Here is a 25,983-nt window from a genome sequence, read left to right as displayed (position 1 = left end):
CCTGCCGCCCCACCCCCCTGCCCCGTTGTGAGACTTAATGCCTGCAGCCCCATTCTACAGGTCAGAATGCTGAGGCTCAGGCAGGCAAAGGAGCCTGCCCAGTGCCCCTCAGCTCATTTGTGGGTGCCAAGTCTGAGACACAAAATGTCTTTCATGCAAATCTTTTTTTTTTTAATTTTAACTAAGCTGTCCTGCCACCTGTTGGCAGCTCAGCAGCAGCTCAGCTCGGGCGGGGCATCGAACCGCTGTTACTCAGAACTCACACTCTTGGGTGAGCTCTTAACCAACTGAGCCACTCGGCCAGCTCGTCGTGCAAATCTTGATGTTCTTCCATACTTGTGTGCCAAATGAAAAGGCCATTTTGAAACCTTAGGTAGAGATGGTCATAAGATGTGAAGAGTGAAAAGCAGTAACGGGCTTGCTAAGGAGAGGCAGGGAGGAAGGACGCTCTGGCTTATCATCATGTACTGAGCGCCCTCCGAGTGGCCGAACCAGCCTGAAAAATACAAGGCAAAGCCGTTGCCTTTGCTGAGCTGGCAGTCAGGACCCGCTACATCATTTGCAGGGCTCAGTGCAAAGTAAAAATGCGGTGCCTCTTGTTAAAAAATTCTTAAGATTTGTATACCCATGTTCATAGCACACTGGTCACAATAGTCCAAAGGCAGAAGTAACCCGAGAGTCCATTGATGGATGAATGGATAAACAAAGTGTGTATATCTGTATCTATGTATCTATCTATAATGAAATATTCTTCAGATTTAAAAATGAAGGAGCTCTTCCCAAAAGCAGCCTGAGATGACCTCTCAAAATGGTTTGCTATTCTCTTGACCCAGAGAACCCCACAAAATCATGTAAATCGAGAGGTTCGAATCTACGGGTTCATTTTAAGAACACTCGTGAAACTGCCCAGGCCATCAAGGGTATGCATATCCGAAAAGCCACCAAATATCTAAAGGATGTCACATTACAAAAACAATGTGTGCCCTTCCGTCGTTACAATGGTGGAGTTGGGAGGTGTGCCCAGGCCGAACAGTGGGGTTGGACGCAGGGTCGGTGGCCCAAAAAGAGTGCAGAATTTTTATTGCACATGCTTAAAAATGCAGAGAGTAATGCTGAACTTAAGGGTTTAGATGTAGACTCTCTAGTCATAGAGCACATCCAAGTAACTAAAGCTCCCAAGATGCGGCACAGAACTTACAGAGCTCACGGACGGATCAACCCCTACATGAGCTCTCCCTGCCACACTGAGATGATCCTAACTGAAAAGGAACAAATTGTTCCTAAACCAGAAGAGGAGGTTGCACAGAAGAAAAAGATCTCCCAGAAGAAACTGAAGAAACAAACACTTATGGCCCGGGAGTAAATTCAACATCAAATAAATGCTAATAAAAGTAAAAGCAAAAAAAAAGAAGGAAATTCTGACACATGCTTAAAATGGATGAACCTTGAGGACATTATGCTAAGAGAAATAAGCTGGTTACAGAAGGACAAATGCTGTATGATTCCACTATTAGGAGGTCCCTAGAGTAGACAAATTCAGAGACAGGAAGTAGAATGGTGGCTGCCAGGGGCTGGAAAGAGGGGAAATGAATGATGAGTTAGTGTTTAATGGGCACAGAGTTTCAGTTTTGCAAGATGAGAACAGTTCTGTGGGTGGATGGTGGTGACGGTTGCACAACAATGAGAATGTACTTAATGCTGCTCAACTGTATACTTAGCAGTGGTTAAGGTGGCACATTTTATTGTTATATATATTTTACCACAATTTAAAAAGTAATTTTAGAAAGAGTTACAAAAACCCAAACAATGTATTAAGAATTTCAGAACAGTGACAACAAAACATTAAATCAAGTGTGGGGCGCTTCTTGGCACGGAGTCCTGTGTGACTGCATAGATCACGTACCTATGAGCAATCTAAATAAGAAAAGCTCTTACCAGAGAAACCGGAACTATCCTGCATGTGAATCATGCATCAAGTCTATTTCATTAACCCTTTTGCAGAATTTCCTTCTCTTTCATTTTCTTCATATCCATTTCTGACTCCCCTTTCCCTTCTTCCTCACCCTCTCCCCGGCTGTCTGTATCCAAAACCCATGGAAAACAATGGTAAAGCTCCTGAAGAACTTACTTGCTTTGTGCTTTGGTAGTATCCAAAATGCCAGAATTAGGATGATTATGATTAGCACCAATAATAACCCCGGAAGCAGTAACCACAGGCAGAAACGACAGCCGTCTCCACCTGGAAGAAGACAGCATTCACTGGTCACCATACAGCTTTCTTTTTCAATATTGTTGAATGTGAAGTGTTCCGGAAAGGGCAATCGCACTGTCTCCCAAGGGAACCGATGTCCTGTGCACCCAGTACCAATACTGTTATGGACACTTGTAACTCTTGACAGCAGGCAGCATGGGGAGAGCCAGCCCCAGCTCCAGCCTCGCCCTCTTCGCACCCGGGCTCTGAGCTACACCCTTAGGGGCCTCCCATGCATGTGGACCCTCCAGCCTGCATGTCCAAATGCCATTCACACCCTCCATAAGCAGCAACCTTGACAAGGGTCCAGGAATTCTCACATCCTCACTGTGGTCTACCCTTGGGAAGATGAGCTGGGAAAGAAACTTACGTGAGCCCTGTGAGGTGGATTCTGATCTGATTGGGTAGAGAATTCAGATCCAGGTACCCAGAGTGTGGTGTAGGAAAGTAGGGATGTAGGCCTAGCTGGACATATCCCCATGGCCCCCTGGACTCCTCCTTGGTGCCCCTTTTGCCCCAAGCTAAGGGTGGTCCTGGAAGTCTAGATTCACCAAGCATTAGCAGTGGGGCAATAACGAGCCATGCGGGCAGGCACGGGTGTTAGGAGTCACTTAAAAACAACGAAAAGCAAAAGAAAATCAAGAGACCTTGCAGCTCCAAGAGAAATGCAAATTCTAATGTGATTACTTAGAACCTGGGCAGTGAAGGTCAAGACAGGAAGTCTTAAAACAAGGTCCCTTCCTGCCCCAGCATTTAGGTGTTTGTTTGTTTGTTTGTTTGTTTGTTTGTTTTTTGCGGAAAGCAACCCCATCAGAGTTTGTGTGGACCATACCAAAGGAAAGGTACTTGGAAGCAGTTGGCCAAAGTGGGAAGTGGACAGGCGGAAGAAGTTTCTAGAAGCAAATCCAGACCCTATGGGAAAAGCTCAGGTAGCCCTTACCTGTTGAGAATATGGGGACGGGTTGACTGTATTTTGCATGGTTAGGCAATCTGTTTTTAGCTTCACATCTATACTCTTCCACTTCTCCAGTGTTCCTGGTTAAATTAAATTCAGCAGGCTCCCTTACATCCTTGGAAATAACTGGTGACACAGAGGTGTTTTTTTCAAAGAAAGTATAATTGATGGGCAGAGAGCCATTGAACGAGATGCAGTGTAGTGTTATATATCGGTCTGTTTTCGTTTGAACGACATTAACGTTCAGCACTGGCGTGGTCACTGGGTCTAGAAAAACGAAACACGTTACAGGGAAAGGTAGATTGGGTGTACTCGCTCAGTCACAAACATGGATCAAACCCCTGCTCTATTCCCGGTTGTGGACCCAAAGATGAAGGATGCCCTTCTTGAGAAGTCAAGAAGCTTGCAGCCCTGTGGGAAAGGTCTAAACAGGAAGTAACCCTGATAAATAGATTAAAGGGAACTTCTCGACAGGAAATGTGTGCGTCTGATAGGCTCTTATCAAGTCATACCCTATTTGGAGAATCCAGCTATATGATTTATTATACAATGCATTAATAAAACAGCATTGTAGGAAAGGAAAGATAGTTGTTGAGTATTGATCATGGTCCGGGCCTGCTACCCACATCCCCTCTTTCACTTCACAAAAGTACTGCAAGGTGGACAGTGTCACGCCCATTCCACAAGATGAGCCAGTTGTGATTCACAGAGGTTAAGAAACTCTCCCAAGTTCACAGCTAGTCAATGGCAGAGCCAGGGCCAACCTCCAAGTGGATTGTTGTTGTTTTTTTACAATATTAATTTGGCACAGAAACAATAAAATGCAGGGACCAAAGTATAAATAAAATCAAAGAAAATAATTTAGAGTCTCCTTGCCCCACTCCTTCCCTCAGTAAGAATCGTTATGGCCGCATCTTCAACAGAGCGGCACCTAGTGATGGTGGCCTCAGAGAGCAGCTTTGTCCGGGAATAGCACCAATAGGACCTTATTCCTGTGGAACGAAAATCTACCTCCTACAATTTTCAGGAAGAAGGCGTTGAAACATTTATGAGGAAGCAGAGAGCATGGACTCCTCTCTGAGATAGGAATGAGTCAAACGGGACCAAGGGTTGATATCTACATTGATTAGAAAGGCGTAAACTTTCCTGCGAGTTTGTAACAGGACGAGTAAAGGGCATTTATAGCATCACAGTGATCAGGGTAAAGGAGTTGCTCCTATGCAATAAATCAGATATATTTTATAAAAATTCATGGAATCCTTTAAGGCTCAGTCAGCTGCCACCTTCCTCGTAAGACCTTCCCTAAATCCCCCAGAGGGAAGTGCTCCCCTCTCCTCCTCCTCCTCTAGCCCTTCGTCTCATCCTTTTAGCATTTCTTTTCCACCTCTCCTTACATGATCTACTTGGATGTCTCGTAGTCACCTCGAACATAACCTGTTTGAAACTGCACTCTAGTTAATCTGCTAGTTAATAAATCGATCCGTAGGTAAATAAACATACTCATATTAAAATCCTATTCTTTTAAAAAATGTATTCATTCGTTCATTTTATTGTGGTTAGAGCAGTTAACATGAGCTCCACCTTCTTAAATTTTTAAGAGCACAATACAATATTATTAACTGTATGCACGACACTGTCCAGTAGATCTCTAGAATTTATTCATCTTGCATAACCTGAACTTTATACCCATCGAGCAGCTCCCCACGGCCCCATGATTTCGCTTTTGCCCATCTCACTAAATGGCACCGTGCCTCATCAGCTGATCACATTAGACATCTGGAAGTCATTCTTGATTTCTTCCTCAACTTCGCTGCCTCTGATTCCAAGTCTCATCATCTAGCAATTCCTGTTGTTTCTTCCTCCAAAATATATCTTGAATCCACCCACATCTGTCCATCCCCACCTTTTTTTGCCTCCTGGATGACTGCAAGAGCCTCCCAACCAATCCCCAACATGATCGACTGTGGCCCTGACCCACTTAGATTGAATTCTCTCTCAAGGTGATAAATTGGGTCATAGGCCAATCTCACCTGGAGTCACACATCCCTCATCTGACCTCCAGCCATATGGGCTTTCCCAACCAGCTAATTTCTTTCCCAAGTTGGAGCCCCTGCATAGGCTTTTGTCCCTTAATTAAAGCCCTCTTTCCCTGTCTCTTCACGTAGCTAACTCATGCTCATCCTTCTGGGCTCTACTTAAATGTCACCCCCTTTGAAAGGCCTTTCCTATCTCTACCCTAAGGAGATCCCTCCCAACCTCCCATCCACTGCTTCTCTCCATCACCATGTCAGTTTCTTTTTCTTTATAACAATCAACACAGTTTGTGGTTCTGAATTTATTTGTTCGGCTACTTGGGTTTTGTGTTTCCCCAACGAGACTGTAAGTTCCACTAGGGCAGGAAGTAATGTATATCCAGGGCTTGGCCCATCTGAGATGCCATTAAACATTTTAGGAGTGAATCAGTGATTAATGAATTTGTGTTCATGGCTCATATCCCCGACTGGGTTGGGGACAAGATCGTGTCTTAGGCATCATTAAAACCCCGGCAGTACCCAACTCAATGACTTGCACAGGGTAGGCACTCAATAGTTATCTATTAATCTGACCTAAATGAAGATGATACAGTTTTATGGCAGGAAACTTGTGCATTTACTTGGAAGGCAGGATATGGGAAGATTTTATACATATCTGTGGGACAGAAGGCCAGGAAATGAAGACCAGTTGATTTAAGACTTCAGCTATCAAGTTTATGAATCATCTAAGGTGGAGCTTCTTCATTGTAGGAGCGTAGGCCCCTGTTACCCAAAGGGAAGAAACCCACACCAGTGGTGAGTCTTGCCATCTTTTCTCACATCGAAACTCAGTGATTTGACGGGCAATCAGATGTTTTCCCTGCTAAGTAAGTGCCTGCCCTCCACACCCCCTTCTGCCCACCATGAACCGAGATTCTCATCCAGAGCTAAAATTAGATAATGTCAGGGTGACATCAATTCATATTTTAATAATTGAGGACTAGCGATATATCTAAGGTATATGTAAATGGTATATCCAAAGTTGCACAGAAAGTTGTGGTACACACGTCTCCTGATGCCCATTTTATTGTACTTTCTGCAATACCAGGCTGCCCAATCCAGTGGGAGTCTGAGCACTTGAGAACATTATCAGTCAGGGTACTGCCCTTAACGAATCCACTACATCCCACGTTTGCAGGGGTTTTCTCCCACCCCCTTCTTCACATTTCTTTTGCAATTCTGGCTTTTATTCAGTTTGTGTTCAATATTGTCGTAAAATGGGTTCTAATCCAGAGCCCATAGCATCCCCTAAAGCCTTGTGCAGCAATTCACATCTAGAGTCTCATGAGTATTTCTTAGGGAAAGTATCCATCTCTATCATTAGATTGTTAAAACAGTTATAACCTAAAAAGCTAAGAACCATTGACCTAGAGCAGAGGCGTCCAATAGAACTTTCTGTAATGATGGAAATGTTCTTTGTCTCTGTTATCTAATACACCAGTCACCTGTGGCTACTAAGCACTTGAAAAGTGACGACTGAGACTGAGGAACTGAATTTTTTACTTCATCTAATTTTAATTTGAATAGCCACATGTGGCTAGTGGCTATCATACTGGAGAGCATAGACCTAGAGTATCACTCAAAGATTTGATCAGTAAGTCACTGGTGCCTATGTTTAGAAGACTCCAGGTACACTGTACATGTACTACCTGGAAGCCCTCTCGCCCTCTCCTAGGAGTTCATTACCAAGGTCACTTTCATAAAGGAGCCCATTAATGCTAGGTTGTGAGAGTCTTTGGGTGGGAAGATGGGAGAGAAAAATACAGAAGTTATAAAACGTGGTTGGGCAGGAAATGCTGATGGGACACCTGGTGGGTGGTCCCTGCAAAGGGAAGAAGGTGGGCAAGACCTGGGCTTAGAAGGCCCTTGCCACAAGGTCCAACACTGATGCTAAGACTTCTTACTGGAATCTTCAAAGGAAAAATCATTTTTGCCTACCTGATGGGAATCCTAGAGTAAAGCATCTAGAAAAGATCTCAACAATTTTCCAGATTGTTGCTATTAGACTTTTTGTCTAAGGCAAACATCCTATTATTATGTGGAATAGCCAAAAAGTCTTTGGAGGAGAAAGTGAAATGGAATTATTAAGAATAAAGATCTCAATGACATACTTTACAGGCTCTTGAATGAATGCTCACAAGGGGAGTGGATTGCCCATTGCAGAATGGGAAAAGAGTCCCACAAATCTCAGGGCCCCAAGTAAGGAGTGCTCTACTTACCAACAAATGTGAAGTTAAACGGATGACTGTATTTTGAACAGTTGAGAACTTGGGCTTTGCATTTGTAGGTCCCCAACGCATGGATTCCTGTGATGCTTAGGTTAAAAATCGCGGGTTCACCTTTCTGGGTTACTAGGTGTCGATTATTCCAAAACAAAGAATAGGTGATCTGTGGGAGTTTGTTCTGGTTGGGACAAATTAGAGATACATTTTGACCCTTCATGACTACGTTCGTTTTTGAGACCAAATGTGGATGAGTGAATTCTGGAAAACAAGCTAACACAAGAGAGAGTTCTTGTTAGTGTCACTTGTTAATAACTCAGTGGTCGTCTGGCCACATTTTGTGGGTCAAGATGGTGGCAACAGTGTCCCTGGCGAACCTTCCTCCCTAAGCGGGGCATTTCTTACCTGCACAGCCAGGCTGACCAGCACTTACAGACACCCCTCCCACTGACAGGTGGGTGGCCTTCACATCTCTTTTGTGCTTGCTACTTCTGCCAGTGAGAGCCTGAAGTGGGATCTCTAAATACTGGCTACGCTGATTTAGAAATATTAAAATTCCAAGTTCTATGACCAAACATTATGTCAAATGGCTTGTTTTGTCCATTATTTATTTTAAATTTCTTATTCTGGAAAATAAGAATTTTCAAACACCATAGTTGAGAAGAGAGTATCATGATCCCCTATGGCCTGTCACCCAGCTTCAACAATTACCAACTCATGGTCGATCCTGTTTCACCTGCCCCCACCCCTTTCCATTATTTTAAAGCAAACCCCAGACCGCATGTTATTTCATCCATAAATTTCAGTATCGAGAAAGAGAAAAGCGGCTCCTGACAGTTGGGAACTGACCTTGCTAGAAACTGACCTGTCACTCACAGCTAGAACACCAGTACCCGACAAGGCCACTCTGTGAGCCTGTTGGATCAAGACAAAAACAAGACGACTCCATAATCATGTCTGAACACAGATAAAGACATGAACATTGTCCACAGCACAAAAATGACCAAATGTCCCCCTAAACTGACTAATCTGAGTGACTGCTGCTTCTTTATCAGTCACAGCTTTTCCTTTGCTCTGTTTTTGCCTTTTAGATAAGAATTATTAAAATACCCAATCATCTCATGATTTCCACTTCCTAGAAGAATCCATTCCAGAGTAAAGCCTGCTGCTTTGACTCTTCCTCCAAATCACTTAACACAGGTCCAAATCTTATCATCAGATCTTTCTAATGCCCTCTTGATGAGACATTCCATGGTATACATTTTCTCCTCAAACCTAACTTTGTTCAACGATGCCTGTATCTTTGGTGGTCTTTAGCTGGAGTACATTAATAGTTTGCACCTCTAAAAGATCAGCACTCTCTTGTAAACAATACCATTATCACACCTGAAAATTAACATTTTAAAAATGTTATCAAATATCTAGGTAGTGTTAAAATTTCCCCAATTGTCTGATTTTTTTTTTTCTGGGATTCAAAATGGTCCATTGTAATTAGTTGATAGGTTTTTTTCGTTTCAATTTTTGGCTGCATGATCATGTGCTTTGTAATGGAAGAAAGCTTTTATTATATTAAATTTATTGGGGTGACATTGGTTAATAAAATTATATAGGTTGCAATTGATATGTTTCTTATGTCTTTTAAGATCTATAGACCTTTCCACCTCTTTTTCCCACCCTGAAGTTTATAGCGAATTGTTTGTTCTGTAGTGTTTTCCATGGTCTAGATTTTTTTTTTTTAATTGGGGAATTGGGGAAGAGGAACAGCCAAGTTGTTGTCCTTCAATCTTAGTTGTTGAGGGTGCAGCAAGCTCAGCTCCAAGTCCAGTTGTGCCGCTCAGCTTATGGTGCTGTGTTCAATTAGTTGTGGGTGGGCATAGCCACCATCCCTTGTGGGAATTGAACCAGCAGCCTCGCTGTTAAGCGCGCATGCTGTATCCACTGAGCCATCCCGGAGGGAGCTCAGTTTAAGGTGCCGAGTTCAGTCTTAGTTGCAGGTGGGCGTAGCCTACCATTGCGAACAGGTATCCTTGTTAGGAGCATGTGCTCTCACCAGCAGGCAGCTCAGCAGCAGCTCAGCTTGGGCGCAGCTCACTGGCCCATGTGGGAATGGAACTGACAACCCTGTTGCTCAGAGCTCACACTCTTGAGCAAGCTCTTAACTAACTGAGCCACTCGACTGGCCCTCCATGGTCTAGATTATGATGGTCACATTCCCATGGTATCCTTTACCACTCTCTTCTGTCCCTTGTCCAGAGGCTTGATTCAAATTAGCTTTTATTTATCAAGGATGCAGCATAGGGGTTAGTGTGTGTCTTTCCATTAAGAAGCACGTAATGTCTAATTATCTCTCTTCTTGTTTGTTAGTGGGGTTTGACACTCATCACTTGGAAGCATTATAACATTGGAGGTTACAAAAGGTGACATACTAATTCTATTATTTCTTCTTCATTTATTATCTGAAGAGAAACTTGCCCTTGTCAACTCTTTGGTTACACTAACATACAGTTTGCATAGAAAAGGCAGAATAAATGCATAACCAATTTTGAAAATAATGAATTGGTTTTCTAGCATCTTATAATTGTGAGATATTTTTCTTTTATTGTTGTTATTTTTCTTTGTGAACTCCTAGATTTAAATGCAGTTCATGTGTTTCAATCCATTAAGATTAATATTTTTATTGTTCCATTTTTTTGGCCATGGGAAGTATCTCCAAACCAGCGTCTGAGTCCTGTAGACATGATCCCAGTAGTCTTTTATTTAATTACTTAATTAACTTGTTTGTTTGTTTATTTATATTTTTTTATTGGGGAACAGCCATGGTCATAGGTTACACATTATTTTCATGCTACAATAGCATAGTTGACTCTTTTAAGGAGGGCACAGCTCATAGTGGCCCATGCGGGGATAGAACCGGGCAGCCTTGGTGTTATCAACACCACGCTCTCACCAACTGAGCTAACTGGTCACCCCAATCCCAGTAGTCTTTGATAGCTGGTGTGTTTGTAATGATTATTTAAAAGTGCCAAAGGAAAAATTAACCCTCATCAGAAAATCTAATGTAAAAATGTAAGACTATCAAAGAATTAAGTGGAATATAGAGAAATGTTTTTATATCACCTGCTAAGAAAAGGTTTTACAAGGAAGACACACAAAATAGGAGCCATAAAGAAAAGATCAAAAAAATTGACTTCCCTAAAACTTTAAACTTGTCTATGGCAAAATTGAGATCAGTGACAGCCTAGGGGGAAAAAACATAAATAAAAGCAAAGGATTCTTTTTATATATTCATACATGAGCCAACAGCAAGTCAGTAAGAAAAGACACAAAAATAAATGGGCAAATAATATGAATAGGTAATTCCCAGAAGAAGAAATGGAGAAGGCCATTAAATAGTGCTGGGGCCACGGGATGGGTTGGGTGGAGGGAGGGGTTCAGATCACTCAAAAATGCCATCCACCTCCTTTCCACTCTTTGATCTGGACAATCAACATTTTCTCAGCTTCAGACAAGCCCTTACCTCCCTTTCCAACCAGATAGCCATCCCTCAATTTCCTTTACATGGGAAGGCTAGAGCTTCTGTGGTCAAGAAACATGAAAAAGATGCTCAACTGTACAAGTGATGAGGCAACTGCAAATTAAAACACTGAGATCATTTTTTGCTTATCAGATTGGTACAAATTAAAAAACTGATTGTATCCACCCTTGGAAAAGGGATGGGGAAACACACTCATTCGTGTGAGTGGTCACTGTTGGTGACCAGGTACAGGTTCAGTGAGCTGGAGGACAACTTATTCTGTAAGTTGTCTGTAACAATTTAAATGGATATGCCCTTTGACTTGGCAATTTTACCTCTAGGCTCTCATCCTACAGAGATGCTCTCACACTTTCATGTATCCACAAAGCTTGTTTTGTACAAGGATGTTTATTCACCATTGTTTATATTACAAAACAAAAGGAACACTCAGTAAGGGGATGGTTAAATGAATTATGGCTGAGTTCATATCATGAAATGCCATGCAGTTATTGGGGAAAAGAGCTAAATGTACATTTACTACTTAAAAAGATGTTGGTGATTTATTGTAAACGAAAAAAGGACAAGCCACAGAAGAGTTTGTTTACCAGGCTATTGAATAGAAAATGACTGTTAATAGCTCTTGCTTCTGGAAGGGGAGAGGGGAGAGGGATTGGAGGGGGTGTAAAGAAATTTCACATTTTATGTACTGACAACCTGGGCTAGCATTTCTTGATGGCTTACCATACATCAGGTACTGTGCTGAGGGACATGGCTTGTCTCGCTTAGTTCTCACAACAGCTGTCTCAGGTAGGTGCTTTTAGTAACCTCACTTCCCAGAGGAAAGACATGAAGCTTCAAGTGGTTGCCTCATGTACTCAGGCTGCCAGCTGGCAAACAGTAGAACCAGGGTGAGGACCACAACCCTGGTTAGCTTAGCTTTATGCTGATAAACTGCCTCCTAATAATATATTTTTAGCATTGCTTGAATTATTTTATAACAACCGTGTGTGGATTTTCTAATTAAGAAACAACAGAGAAAGAAAGAAACATTTCAATGTAAAAACAACATCAATATTTTGTCTCTGAAACTCAAGAAAGATACTTCAACTCCCTCCCTAAAATCATTTCATTTTAAACAGCATGTAATGGAAAAGACTTTACTCTTTGGTTGTTCATCTAAAAGCACAGAAAAACTTCCTCGCGAATGATTATGTTGCTAGCTGACCATCTTCTGTTTCGGTGAAGATGGTTTTAGTACAAGAGAAAAGTAAATGAAACTTACTTTTTTCTTTGTTGTTCTTTTTGTTTGTTTCTGTATTGTTCCCAGAAGCCGGTGCAGGTTTTAGAGCTGAAAGAGAGAGAAGAAACGCAAGAAAGCTCTTTTTCCACATCATGGTTTGGTCTGGAGACGCAAGCCTTCGAGGTGACAGAAGAAAAATGCCCTGAAGAGCAGTCTGTTCAAGGGGCCCCCCAGTCTCCAGAATGAAATCTAAGAGGAGGGCAAAGGAGGCGCTGGGGCACCATGGGGGTGAGTCATTTAGAGAACTTCCTCCTTTTCGAACAAATTACGGGAGGCACAGTTGTCTGTACAAGCTTGACACAATAGGACTGGTTGGTATGACCGACCTGTGTTCCTCAGCGAGTTTTCCTAAGAAGAGAGAGATGCGCCAAGTTGCTGCTACGTCAGGCTGGATGGCCCGTTGAACAGTGGGACAAAGAAAGTTAAAAATAGGACTATTACATTGTCTTTGTGTAAACCCACCTGATCGTCTCTCTCTCTGGATTCGGCCTATAGCAAAAAAAAAAAAAAAAAGGAAGTTTTGTTTAGTCACGGGAAACAAATATGGATGGTCTGGAGCAGACACACACAAGCATGGCAGCATCAGAATGCCTGATTTTGTTAAATGCGGATTCCTAGGCCCTACTCCAGGCTTACTGGGGAATCTGAATTTTAACAAGGAGCCCAGCTGTCTCAGAGCCTTTAAATTTCATGCCACAGTGTATTGTGGTTTACTTCTACCTGATCTGGAATTCTCCTGGTTCTGTGAAATGTACGTAGCAGTAAAATCACATATTCTGGTGTCACCAGTGTGACGTGAGGCGTGGGGAATGCTGAGAGTTTCCCCAAATGGAGGGAGCTGTGACTGGGCCACTGGGGTTACTGATTCTTGTTGCCACTCAGGTTGCAACAGTAGGTCTTGCACATGCCTGTTGACAGGTGCCCTCTCTGTGGGGAGCCAGGTCCCTGCCCAGGTATGGGTTCTTCCAGGACATCATCCAACCTCCAGTATCAACTCACCCAGGTGCTCCTTGCTCGGGCTCCTCAGGTACCAAGCCTGTAGTGGTCAGCCATTCCTAGTCCCATATGTAGTCACCACTGGGGGTCTGAGGAGAGCCAGGGCCTGCTGCTATCATCCCCACTTCTTCCCTGCCTGGCCACTACTGTCTGGAAACAAATCATCTTATTTAGCCCTCAGTTCACAAAAGGCCTTTATTCTCTTCTGACAGTAAAAATTACTCTTCAGGTACCTACTCTTGTAAAAAAGATGGCACTCAGTGATTGACAGTGATTTTCATACTGTGATATTGGTGGCAATTTCTTTTCTCTAAAGAAGAGGGAGGGGAAAGAACCCCACAGGTTGGATCTCGTGTGGGATGACCCTGGGAATGCCAGAATTTCTGCTAAAGGGAATCGGAGGTTTTGTTTTTGACACTTTACCCACCAGCATTTCACCTATCCTTGCCTGGGCAGGGGGTGGGACTGGGTCATTTGTGGGACAATTGGAAGCCTTTCAGAGAAACTGACATGTGTGGAACTTTCAGATGGGGTAAGAAGCCCGCAGACCGCAGCTTTGACACAAAGACAGCAGAGGAAACCAGAGGAAGTGCTACTTACAGCTGTTTAGTCATCGTTGCTAGGAGCGCTTTCATGGGGCCCCCCAGAAAAGGAACCCAATCTGTCAAAGTTTGCACAATAAATCGGAAGTGGCATCTCAAATGGAGAAAGAAAATGTTTACCCATGCACCTGGCACGTTTCTTGAGGCCCCAAATCCATTTTGTCAAGCCACAGTAATTCACCATATTGATAAGATAGATAACAATAAATATAGTCATACAAACAGAAAAATTATCTTTATATTCTTTTCTGTTGTCTAAGAGCTTTACACTGATAATCTCGTTTAATTCTTACAAAACCTCTATGAGGTGTGCAGGGGTATTATTAAAAACATTAAACACCCAATGCAGTTATACAAATATGTAATTCAATGCATGGATCAAAATTTTAAAATATATTCCATGACCACCCCACTTTATCTCTAAATAACCTAAGCTATATTACAAATCTACTTAACAAGTGATATGAACTTTCCTGCAAATCACTCATTGAATCATTCTCATAACTTTCAAAATTTTGTTGATGTTTAGAAATGGTTGGTGTGGCTTTTTTGAGACAGGGCTCACTGTCTGGGATGATTTGACATGGGAAACTGCCTTGGGCTTTTCCAATGAATTCTTTGAAATTGGTGGCCATTGGATAATGTGTAGTTCAATAAATAGAGAATTTCTCTTTATGTCACCGATATTGTTCATGGTTTTAAATCCTCAACCCCTGATGGATCATTAATTTAGGTCACAACGGTACACCCATGCTTTTTTATTCTTTTTTGAAATTTTATTAATTTCATATCTAAAAATATTTATAACTATACATTAGATTGTGTTAAAAATTCTAACATTTTTTGAATAGTCTCAATGCTTTATAGATACAGTTTTTTTTATTAGTTTCAGATGTATAAAACAACATAATTATTAAACATTTTCACCCCTCACAAAGTGATAACCTCACCAGGTCTCCTAGCCCTCTGATATTATATATAGCTATTACAATACCACTGACTATATTCCCTATGCTGTACTTTACATCCCGTGAATATATATATGAAATTATATTTGATATTCAATATTATTTTATATTAGTTTCAGGTGTACAGTGCAGTGGTTAAACATTTATATAATCTATGAAGTATGTCAGTACTCTGACACTCTACATAGTCTTCACAATATTGTTAAATTATATTCCCTGTACTGTATTTCACATCCCCGTGATGACTTTGTAACTACCAGTTTGTACTTTCTAATCCCTTCGCCTTTCTCATGCATCACCCAACCCCCTTCCCATCTATTATAGCAACCATCAGTTTGTTCTCTGTATCTATGAGTCTACTTCTGTTTTGTTTGCTCATTTATTCTGTTCTTTGAATTCCACATGTGAGTGAGAGCATATGGTATTTCTCTGTCTGACTTATTTCACTTAGCATAATATCCTCTAGGTCCATCCTATAGATGCAGTCTTGATTTGAACATTTACAGAATTTTTATTTCAAATACATGTGTGAAACAGATTTCAGATATTATTTTCATTATTTTGCTCACTGAGATTATAGAATTTATTAGAGCAATGAGATTTGCCAGAATACAATTACCATTTTGGTTAAATGTATTTGGTGTTTTCAACTTGTCACATGACAACTTCTGAGCCCCATTTACGCACAACACAACTTCGGAGTGCTGTTCTTATTTTTTGGTATAATAATCAAACCGTTTTTCGTTCCAGAAATAGAAATCGTTTATTTTGCGCTGTTTCTTGTACAGCGTAAAAAGATGTTCTGGGCTGTTCTCATTGGGGCACTCTAACAGAACATGGCCTGCAATTCACTATTCATCTCATTTCTTATTTGTTCCCACAGGTTCCATGCTTGGCTGACGAGGTGCCCCCCAAACTTCATATCCACCCAGAGCCTTAGAATGTGAGCTTATCTGGAAATGAGGTCTTTGCAGATGTAATTAGTTAACATGAAGTCACATTGGTGTCCTTAGAAGAAGGTGGCTCTGTGATTCCTCATAAGGGCTGACAGGGGCTCTGGCTATGTCCCCTTGTTCTCCAGTTTTCCTGTATCCGGGATGGCCTGGGCTGCTGCCAAGGAGGAGGCTCCTTCTCCTGATTCTTCTTGGGACTTGCTCCATCTTTCTACAGCTGTGAATACTGAGCTTTGGTGTCCATGCTTGGACGGGGTTGATGACTTCCCAATTGTGGGGGTCACCACTCAGAAACTACACCACGTGAATGGAGTCACCAGGATTTTTCTTGCCTCTCTGAGTTTGTTGCACCTTCACCTAGAGTCTTTCAAGGGCCAAAGGGAAGGATCTAGCACTTACTGAGCACCTTCTGGCCAAGGGTCAGCCCATCAGATGGGCCAGCTCACTCCATCGTCATAATAACGCCGGGAGTTGTTTTGTTTCACAGATCTAAAAAACCATTCAGGGGTCGGCTGAGTGGCTCAGTTGGTTAAGAGCTCGCTCAAGAGTTTGAGCTCTGAGCAACAGTGGTTCGAGTCCAGCCCAAGCTGAGCAGCCGCTGAGCTGCCAACAGGTGGCAGGATGGCTCAGAAAAAAAAAACCATTCAGGAACAGACCTAAGACCCCAGCTGGCAGAGGCAGATTTGGGGTACTCACCAGGATGCCTAGCCATACCCAGCTATGGTAGATTGTCATTAGAGGACTAAACCACCTCACCCTCCTCCTCTATTCATGAGCACTGAGGGAACATGGGCCCACCTGCAAATAGAAATTTTACTCTTACACATGTTATAGGCTTTATATTCTTGGAAGAAATGTGAGGTGGCTTCTGCCACACCAGCTAACATCAGAATTCTTTCATTCCCCTCCAGAGCTGTGTTGTGTAGCCCTAGAATCTTCCCTGTAGATCTACAAGGGCACAAAGATAGGCACGGGGCATCCATGCAGTTTTACTTATAATCATGAAGAACTGCAAACACCTAAATGCCCATTGACTGGGAACTAGTTAAATTATAGAAGTTCCTTAGAATAGGATTTTTTTTGACATCCTGCTCTTTTATTAAACAGCTTTATTGAGATATAATTCACCCACAAAATTTAAAGAATACAATTCAGTGGTTTTTTTTTTTAGTATATTCACAAAGCTGTGGAACCGTTACCAAAATCTAATTTTAGAACATTTTTAATACCCTGAAAAGAAATCCCATATACTATGAGGTACTTTGGAGACATTGTTTTTTAAAATGAGGTAGGTAGTTCTCTATGTATTTAAATGGAAATATATTCATGATGGGCAAAAAAGCACATTGCAGAAAATATATAACATATATCCCATTTATTTATAACAGTATATGTATGCATATCTACACATATTGGCATTTATGTATTTGTTCAATTATTTTACTTGTATATGCATAGAGTGCTTTGTCTGAAGAAAGAAATGGGGAAGTTTTATTTCAAATACCTTTTTATATACCACTTTTATATTATGTATTATATATACTTTTTTACATCAATGGTATGTTTTTGCAATAAGTAATTACTTAAAAGTTAAGTAAACAATGGGGGGTGTCCAAAGCTGAGAAAGAGCTGTTTAGGAGAAGCTGCTGCTTATCAAACAAATCTGAAAGTAGAAATGATTTTTTTTGCTTAACCTTCTAATTTTCCATTAGATGGCGCCATTGTCAAATTTGTAGTTTCAAATGGGCCTGGGAAGGAACCCACTAGCCCATTTGTTGTTTCTGCCTGTAACGACTTGTTTTGGGTTTTGCTTGCTTTTCTTTTAAGTCACTTGAAAAAAAAGTTAAAGCTCCCTTCAGAAATACCCTGCTATTTCAAGCCCATGGGGGTAAAATGCAATGAAGTGCTTATTAAAGGAATTTAGTCATTAGATAAAAATACTGTCAAATACATGTAAATACTGGCACTTGGGAACAAATTACTTTCCCTCGGTCCTGTGAAAATTCACTGCTGATATCCTGATGATAAGAAGTGGGAAATGCTGTCTGCTACTTTAGCATTTTCATTAATTCTGAGCAGACTGGGATTCCTTCCTTTTTCACTATCACCTCCATTATTTTTATTTCATAAGTCTCATTCTTGGGAACATTTTTATCCAAAATGGCACTTACTAAGTAGTTAATGATTTTTCTAGTTTGTATGTTTATGTGTATGTATTTGATTAAAGTTCACAATAGACAAAGGAACACCCTTGTTAGGTTGATATAACTTCAGCCAAAAATAAGAGGAACTTGAACTGGGTGGTAAGAGCAAGGGCCCTGGGGTCGGCCCCTGACAAGCTGTGGTGCTGTGGGTGAGTTCCTCTAGCTGTATGGACATCATAGGGCTGAGCCAGAGTGCATAGAAATCCCTTTAGCGCACTACAATAAACACCAGTTATTATTATCGGCGCTTTATTCGGCGTGAGCGACTTTATCTACAGGCAGCCACTTGGAATCTCTTTCATTGACCTACCCACCACTCACCCTGAGAAGTCTCAAGTGTGCATGGCTGGTCTAAGTTTACCTTTGGGCTGATTTAGGGGCACAGACCCCTGCGCAGTCGGAAATTAGCATATAATTTTTGACTCTAGAGTCAGCACTTTTCATCTGGGGAATCCAACCAATCACAGATCGAAAACAGTGTTTTCATCCACGGTTGGGAATCTGCGGTTGAAATGCGAAAACACTGGTTTTGTTCCACAATTGGTTGAATCTGCGGATGCGAAACCCACGGACGGATACAAGGGGCTGACTGTATTTATTGACAAAAAAAAAAAAAAATCCACCTATACGTGGACCCGCGCAGTTCTAACCCTGGTTGTTTAAGAGTCAACTGTATTTACTACGGTCAAGTACAACCATGCTAATTCTAAAAAGGTAACATTCTCTTATTGATCGCAAAATGCAGTCCTGTAGGCAAACCCCAAAGATACAGGAAAGTTTGTTTTCTTGGAGGGCGTGAAAAACTTTCAACCCCCTAGCATAGAGAGAAGAGTTATTTTTCTCTGTTTTTAATGCTATTAGTGTGTATATTGGTGGTTGGGTGTGTACTGACTGAGCAGGGAAGTGTTACACTTATTTCTGTAGCCCTCCTGCCCAGCCTGTGCAGGCATTCAGTGGCCGCCCAGCTGATGAGAGTTGAATTGCCGGGCAGTAATTAGTGAGGGTGTGGGGTGGGGATGATTTAGGGTTTTGGAGCATCCAGCAAGCAGAGGCCTGCGTGTTTCTGACCCTGTGTGTGTGTGAGGCGTGGGGGTGGGGTGGGTGTGTGGGTGTGTGTGTGGAGGCGGTCTTGCCCTCTGCAGGCCCCAGGCAATCAAAGCTATGGTGACTGTTTAGATTTCTTACACTAGTGACCTCTATGGGTTCCTGGGGTGGTGGGGTGGGTTTTATAGTTGTATTTTGCCAGGGGTGAGAGTGGGAAGGGAGTGGAGAGGGTACGCAAAAGGAAAAGCTGTGCTTTTTCTTAATCAACAATATTATTGTAGGTGCTGTGCTAAATTTAACAGTGAAGTATAATCTACATACCATAAAATTCGCCCATGTTAAGTGCATACTTAAATTACTTTTAGTTAGGATTGCCAATAAAATATTGGATGCCCAGTTATATTTGAATTTCAGATAAACAACAAATACTTTTTTAGTGTAAGTATGTCCCATGCAGTATCTGGGACATACTTATACTAAAAATATTATTTGTTGCTTACCTGAAATTTATATTTAACTGAATGTCCTGTGTTTTATTTGCTAAATTTCAGAACTCTATTTCTTAAATACATAGAGTTGTGCAACAATTTCCATAATCTGGTTTTAGAACATTTCCATAACCCACAAATTTCCCCTTTGCCATCAATCCCTGATCCCTCCTCAAGCTCCAGGCAACCATGGGTCTGAATTCTGTCTCTATAGAGTTGAAGTCTGTATTTTTAAGTGGAGAGACTCAGCTGTTGTACAACTAAGTTTAAAATCAAAAGTATTTGCATGAAGAGCTTGGTTTGGTTTCTTTTCTTTTCTTTATTTTTTTAAATTGGGGAACAGTGTGTTTTCCCAGGACTCATCAGCTACAAGTCAAGTAGTTGTTTCAATCTAGTTGTGGAAGGCGCAGCTCAGTGGCCTATGTGGGGACTGAGCTGGCAACCTTGGCGTTGTGAGCACTGCGCTCTAACCAATTGACCTAACCGGATACCTGGAGCTTGGTTTCATTTTTTAAAGCGAAACCACAGAGGGGACTGTCTCCCCAAAGTGGGGTTTGCTTTGTCTCTTGCCACCTGAGTGACCTCAGGTTGCAGATATGTGGATTATTTGAATCTCTTGGTGTTTATAGACCATGTGGGTAACCCAGCTGTGGTAAGACTGAGAACCGCTTGGCCTGTCCCTGAGAGTGGGGACCCTTTCCAGGCCCAGCCAGGGCAGGGCAGGAGGTTGGGAGGGCTCTCAGGCGAACAGAAAGACCCATTCAAGGATACTGCATGCTACACTGGCCAAATGCTGGTCCTTGGCTACCTGGGCCCAGTCTTGGAGTGACTTAACTAAATGAAATATTACGTGTCAAGGTCCTAATACCATATCTGTTGCATAAACGGTAGCAGGAAAACAGCCTTCCATTAATTCAGAGTTCATTTGACATATATTGCTGAGTACTCACTGAGGCGTAAAGCATCTCGATCTGAGGATATGCTTGAAAGATGGCCCCTACTTTAAGAAAGTTAACTCTTTAGTGGCTAGTGTTTCCTGAGCATTAACCGTGTGTTAGCGTTTTCTAAGTGCTTTATTGTGTGTTAACATCTAACCTTCACAAATGGTTTAAGGCAGATACTATCATTCTCCTCATCTTGCCTATGCGAAAGAGGAGGCTCAGAGAGGTTAAGTAAGCCCTCCAATTTCACACAGCTAGTCTGGGCCTAGAAGAGCCTTTCCTTGCCACTACTCTGTGCTGCCTCACAATATGGTGTAGTAAGTTATGTGGAAGCCCAGAAAACAAGACATCTGAGCCACTGGGAAGGAGGGGCCAAGCATTTCCCCCGAGGAGTTAACCAACCAAGGACTCAGGGAACAGCATATGAAAAGGTAAGAGGCAACAGAAAGTAGCACGATGAAGACTGACCAACAAGACTTGGGATAAATGACATTTCAGAGCATTTTTTTTCAATTCTGGAATTTTCCTTAGGGAAAAAAGTCTGATTTTGGCAAGGGACAGAGTCTCAGATGAGAGCCCTGAAGACCTTCAGGAGTGGCTTGCAGCAACTATCTTCTCTACCGGGTGAGTTGTCCCTGGCCCGTCATTCTCCCTCACCAGGCTTGTTCCTCTGTCGTAAAAAGAGCTAACAACATCTACGAGTATGCTGTGGGGCTTATATAATAGAACACAGTATCGCATAGGGCATAATGTAAGATCATGAAATGGAATAATGGAGGTGGCATACATTGACGAGCTTTTGATCAGCCTGTGGCCACCCAAGCGTGACACAGGCACCTGTGCCCGATGGACACACCTGTAAAAGGAGCCGAAACACCTTCCCTTCCACTCTCAGTGGCAGTGGCTTTTCAATCTTTCCATTTGGCAGAGACCGCCTCCCTCTTCCTCTACCTGCGGGTCTGGAGGCTCAGCCTGGAGAGGCGCCAGGCGTCTAACCAACTCTGGAGTTGGGAATGTGTTTGCAGGGAACCAGAGGAGGGAAAAATCCTCTCGCTGACTCTCCCTCGCTGGCTTCCTGGTGACTTATCACTATGGAAACCGAGCTCCCTTCCTCCTCACTGCCGGCTGGCTGGGGGCGCACATTGTTGATGCCATCGCCTCACAGATGAGAAGTTCCTTCCTCTTTCCTGTTGCAGAAATGCCACAGTCACCACCGTTGTCCTAGCACTGCAGCTCACACCTGAAGAGCTCGAGCTTGGGAAAAACAATCTCATTTGATTCCCCAGGGGTCATGGGGGGGGGGTGCCTTCTGGGCAAGCGGTGAGGCCTGAGAACAATGCCCGTGTGAGAACAATGCAGCCACCGTGGCTGAACTGGGGCCCCGCTTTCCCTTGCCCTCAGCTGTGCTAGCCACGTTTTAGAAGTGGACTTACAAGCCACCGCAGGTGTGTTAGGTGGCAGAAAACTCAAAGTCCCTTTGTGTGGGCAAAGCCTTCTGCGAGGGCAGGGCAGATGTGACTACAGGCCAGACAGAGCCCTGTTCCACTGCGTGTGCCCACCCATTTGGGGAAACCCCAAGAGAAAGCTCTTCTTGGAGGGTAAGGCTTGCAGATGGAGGGCACGTGTGGATACAGGAAAGGCGAGATGCAGATGGAGTAGAAATGCCAGCGGAGGGGAGATTGGTATTCAGGGCACACTACACACGTGTGTCATCATCAATCACGTCCACATTCATGGGTGTTTCAGGTGTTGTCAGCTGGAGGCCTGGGGGGAGCTGGCTCTGCTGGGGTTGGTCCAGCACTCAGGCTGTGCCTGAGAGGCCAGTGCCTGGGTCAGAGCACCTGGGCCTGATGTCACATGTACTGTGCCAGGTCCTGAATGTGAGGACACAAGGCAAGCGATGAGCGGGGATCCCAGAGACCGTGAAGGAAGCTCCCTGGCCAGGAGGTCCTCAGACACTGCCAGGCCCCATGCTGGCTTCATGGCACTGCCAACTTCAGGGACCTTCTCTGTAAGCTGACCTAAGGGATGGCTTGCTCGGCCCCATCCTATGGGGGGAAAAGGGGATGAAGGACACCTCACATTCATTTACCCATTTCGCTGTTCCAGAGGTCCATCTGAGAATAATTTGTTTGGGTGCAAACTGATCATGAAATTACCTGAGAGGGAAAAATTCCATTTAGGAGCTGGGGCACTTAAATGCATCTGTAGAATGATGTTCAAAAATCCCCCTTTACCTACCTAAAACCTCCAAGATCTCTCCATTTTCTCTAGGTCTCAAAACGTTCCTGTTCGCTTTCCATCTAGAACAGGGGTCGGCAAACTGCGGCTTGCAAGCCACATGCGGCTCTTTGGGTACGTTCCGTCTCAAAAGTTTGCCAACCCCTGGAAGAGCCAATCCTGTCCCTCACACCAATTTAAAAATTATTCAAGAGCCATAAATATGTTTTTACATAATCACCATTATGTGAATAATATCCTTTAAAGATGTTATAAATGAAACTATGATAGTTTTATTTTCATTTTCTGTTTTACTTCAGAGCCACAGTTCATGAGCCGCAGTTTGCTGATCCCTGGCGGCTCTTCCGTCTCAAAAGTTTGCCGACCCCTGATCTAGAATGTCCCTTGTTTTGGAGTATGTTTGTTCCTTGTCACCCTGGGATTCTTCCACATTCTAAGTAGCCTTAGGGAAAAGCCGACGGTGACCGAGGTAGTCCTGCCAGATGCCTCAGAGCAGCTCAGCTCACCTCTTTCTCTGGGTACGAGAATGAGCTCTTTGCGGGAGGACATTCCCGATGTCCCTCATTCTGTTCCCTTGTGGGACCAGCGGAAATGGAGGACTTTTGTGTGATGCTCAGCGTCCTCCTCACCATCCAAGGAGTCTCACTCCCCGTAAGACCTCAGGTGAGCTGGAGTCTTGAAGGCTGCAGGAGCCGCCTAATGCTCCCCTTTCTGCAGGGAGCATCTGACCAGGTCTCAAATCCTCAGAGACAGGGAACTGGTTCATGTTTTGAAAATAGAAATTTTTGATTGGGGTAATGACAAATTCACACGCATGTGTAGTAAATCATACAGAAAGACCCCTTGTACATTTTGCCGAGATTCCCCCAATGGTAACATTTTGTGAAATTACAGTTTAATATCGCCACCAGGGCAGTGACATTGATACAACCCATTGACCTGATTTAATCTCCTCAGTTCTACTTGCACACATTGTGTCTGTGTGTAAAGTTCTGTACAGCTTCATCAGCTGTGCTGGTTTGCGTGTCCATCACCAGTCAGGACCCAGTTTCAGCACCACAGGGATCCCTCCCATTGCTTTTCTCTAGCCACAACCACTTCCTTCCCGGTCCTCACCCCCAGCCTCCGGAAACTGCTAATCTGTCCTCCATCTCTAAAATGTTGTTATTTCAAAAATGTTATGTACACAGAGTCATGTTTTGGGGGGGGGGGAACGTTGGCTCTTTTTCGCTCAGCATGTTTCCCTGGAGAGTCATCCAAGTTGTTGCAGGTATCTATTGTTCGTTCCTTTTTATTGCTGAGGAATGTTCCATGGTATGGGCGCACCACCGTTTATTTACCCATTCACCCATCGAAGGACACCTGGGCTGATTCCAGTTTCTCAGGAAAGCTGGAATTACAAATAACGCTGCTGTGAACATTTATGTCCAGATTTTTGTATGAACATACTTTTTCTTTCTTTTTCCCCCTCTGGGGAACTGGTCCGTTGTTTTTTGTTTGTTTGTTTTTTTAATTGGGGAACAGTGTGTTTTTCTAGCACCCATCAGCTCTAAGTCAAGTAGTTGTTTCAATCTAGTTGTGGAGGGCGCAGCTTTGTGGCCCATGTGGGGATCAAACCGGCAACCTTGGTGTTATGAGCACTGCGCTCTAACCAATGGAGCTAACCGGCCACCCCTGGTCTGTTTTTTAAACAGCTCTAATTAAAGCAGGTCCTTGTGAGGGATCCGTCTGGAGACCTACATGTTTTCTCACATCCTTGATGTTAAAAATGTTTATACAGACTCCTGGCTTGGTCCTATGTCACACGAATCTCATGTCTGTCTAGAAGAACCATTTCCTGTGCATGTTCTTATACCCCAGCTTGCCGGCCTTTTTTATTTGGATGTATCTATTTATTTTAATTTTGTTTAATCAGGTAATGAAGCTATAAAGGAACAGAAAACATTAAGACACTTGGAAAACAAATTGAAGCATTACATCCTAGATTAACCTCGGTGCATAAATACTTCATATTCTGTGTATTTCAACTTTTTCAAATTTTGACCCCTTTGGACTTTGTTCTAAGATTTTCCAATTGTGGGACATTTCAAAAATCCCTGAAATGTTTTTCTTCTAGAGCCACTATGTAAAAAGTGAAGGGCTCAGGCCTGGAGTCAGGCAGCCAGGGTTCCAACAGACTTTACCACTTAAACCAGCTGTGTGATCTCGGGCAAGTGTACTGACCTCTCTGAGAGTCTTCTTTCTCTCCTGTACAATGAGGACCATGCCAGTATCTGGTTCATAGGGTTCGATGAGATAATCCATGAGAAGCACTGAGTGTTCTGTAAAATTTAGCAGAAACCCCACTCCAAATCTCTTGAGAATAATGCAGCCCTTCACTAAAGGTGGTTTGAAGGGAGCTTGTGAGGGGAGAATTATGTCTCGCTTCCCAGAGAAAAACTTGCTGCAAATCTCCTATACCTAGCTTCTCCCTCAAAATCAAGTCCCCGCCATCCCTCTCAAAGTCAGCAAGTCTGTCTCACTCTGTTGCCCTCACTCCCATATGGGCTCCTTTCTTCCTCAGTTCTGTGTGTCTCATCCATGACTTTTCTCATTCTTCTGCCTTTCAGCCCTCAGGGATGAAAACTGTGAGCACTTGGCTGTGTTTTGTTTTCCTTCTTGTTTTTTTGGTCCTGGTCATGCTTGTTGTTTGGCTGGTCAGATGGATCTGCTCAGGTTTCTACAACTGGAATGTAGATACATTTTCATGCCATCTGGCTGGTCATTCATGATCTCCATGACAACTTCATGGCCCTTCTTAGCATCAAGCCAGAACTGTGAGCCCAGCCCACTAGCAACAGAGGCCATTTAACCGCCTCTGCGATGACTGGGACAACTGTCTTCTTTCCTTTTCTTTTGTTTTCAACCCCGGAACACTTCTCTGACTTATGGCATTGGTTTGGACCAGGGGTCAGCAGACTTTTGAGATGGAAGAGCCAATCCTGTCCCTCACAACAATTTAAAAATTATTTGAGGGCCGACCGAGTGGCGTGTTGGTTTAAGAGCTGGCTTGGAATGCCAGCTCTGAGCAGCAGGGCCCCGGTTTGGATCCTACATGAGGGCCAGTGATGCTGTGCCCTCTACAGCTAAGATGGTGAACAACAGCTCTACCTGGAGCTGGGCTGCTGTGAGTCGCCGACGACGGCGTAGGCTGAAGTGAGGCTGCAGTGGGCTGCCATAAGCTACCGTGAGC

General features: G+C 43.1%; 1 protein-coding gene and 1 pseudogene across 4 annotated transcripts in view; one reads left to right on the top strand and one right to left on the bottom strand.

Annotated features, from left to right (window-relative positions):
• MILR1 (mast cell immunoglobulin like receptor 1) overlaps positions 1-12,509 on the bottom strand; it is a 20,206-nt gene extending 7,697 nt beyond the window's left edge. For 3 of the 4 annotated variants that reach the window (XR_002123421.1, XM_019637629.1, XM_019637631.1), the window contains exons 1-4: positions 12,297-12,508; positions 7,498-7,773; positions 3,192-3,473; positions 2,129-2,239 (exon numbers count right to left, since the gene is read on the bottom strand). Coding sequence is in view for 3 of the 4 variants with exons in the window: in XM_019637629.1 (XP_019493174.1) it covers positions 2,129-2,239; positions 3,192-3,473; positions 7,498-7,773; positions 12,297-12,408 (781 nt within the window). In the remaining variant the exon portion in view is untranslated. Of the gene's footprint in view, positions 1-2,128; positions 2,240-3,191; positions 3,474-7,497; positions 7,774-12,296 lie in introns of all 4 variants that reach the window. The other variant, XM_019637632.1, reaches the window with a different exon arrangement.
• LOC109380252 (60S ribosomal protein L17 pseudogene) lies at positions 809-1,363 on the top strand (annotated as a pseudogene).
• Positions 12,510-25,983: the final 13,474 nt, after the last annotated feature.

Source organism: Hipposideros armiger, unplaced genomic scaffold (genome assembly GCF_001890085.2).
Source record: "Hipposideros armiger isolate ML-2016 unplaced genomic scaffold, ASM189008v1 scaffold_34, whole genome shotgun sequence".
Taxonomy (NCBI): domain Eukaryota; kingdom Metazoa; phylum Chordata; class Mammalia; order Chiroptera; family Hipposideridae; genus Hipposideros; species Hipposideros armiger.
Note: the sequence above shows the minus strand (reverse complement) of the source record. Positions and strands in the feature narration are given on the sequence as shown.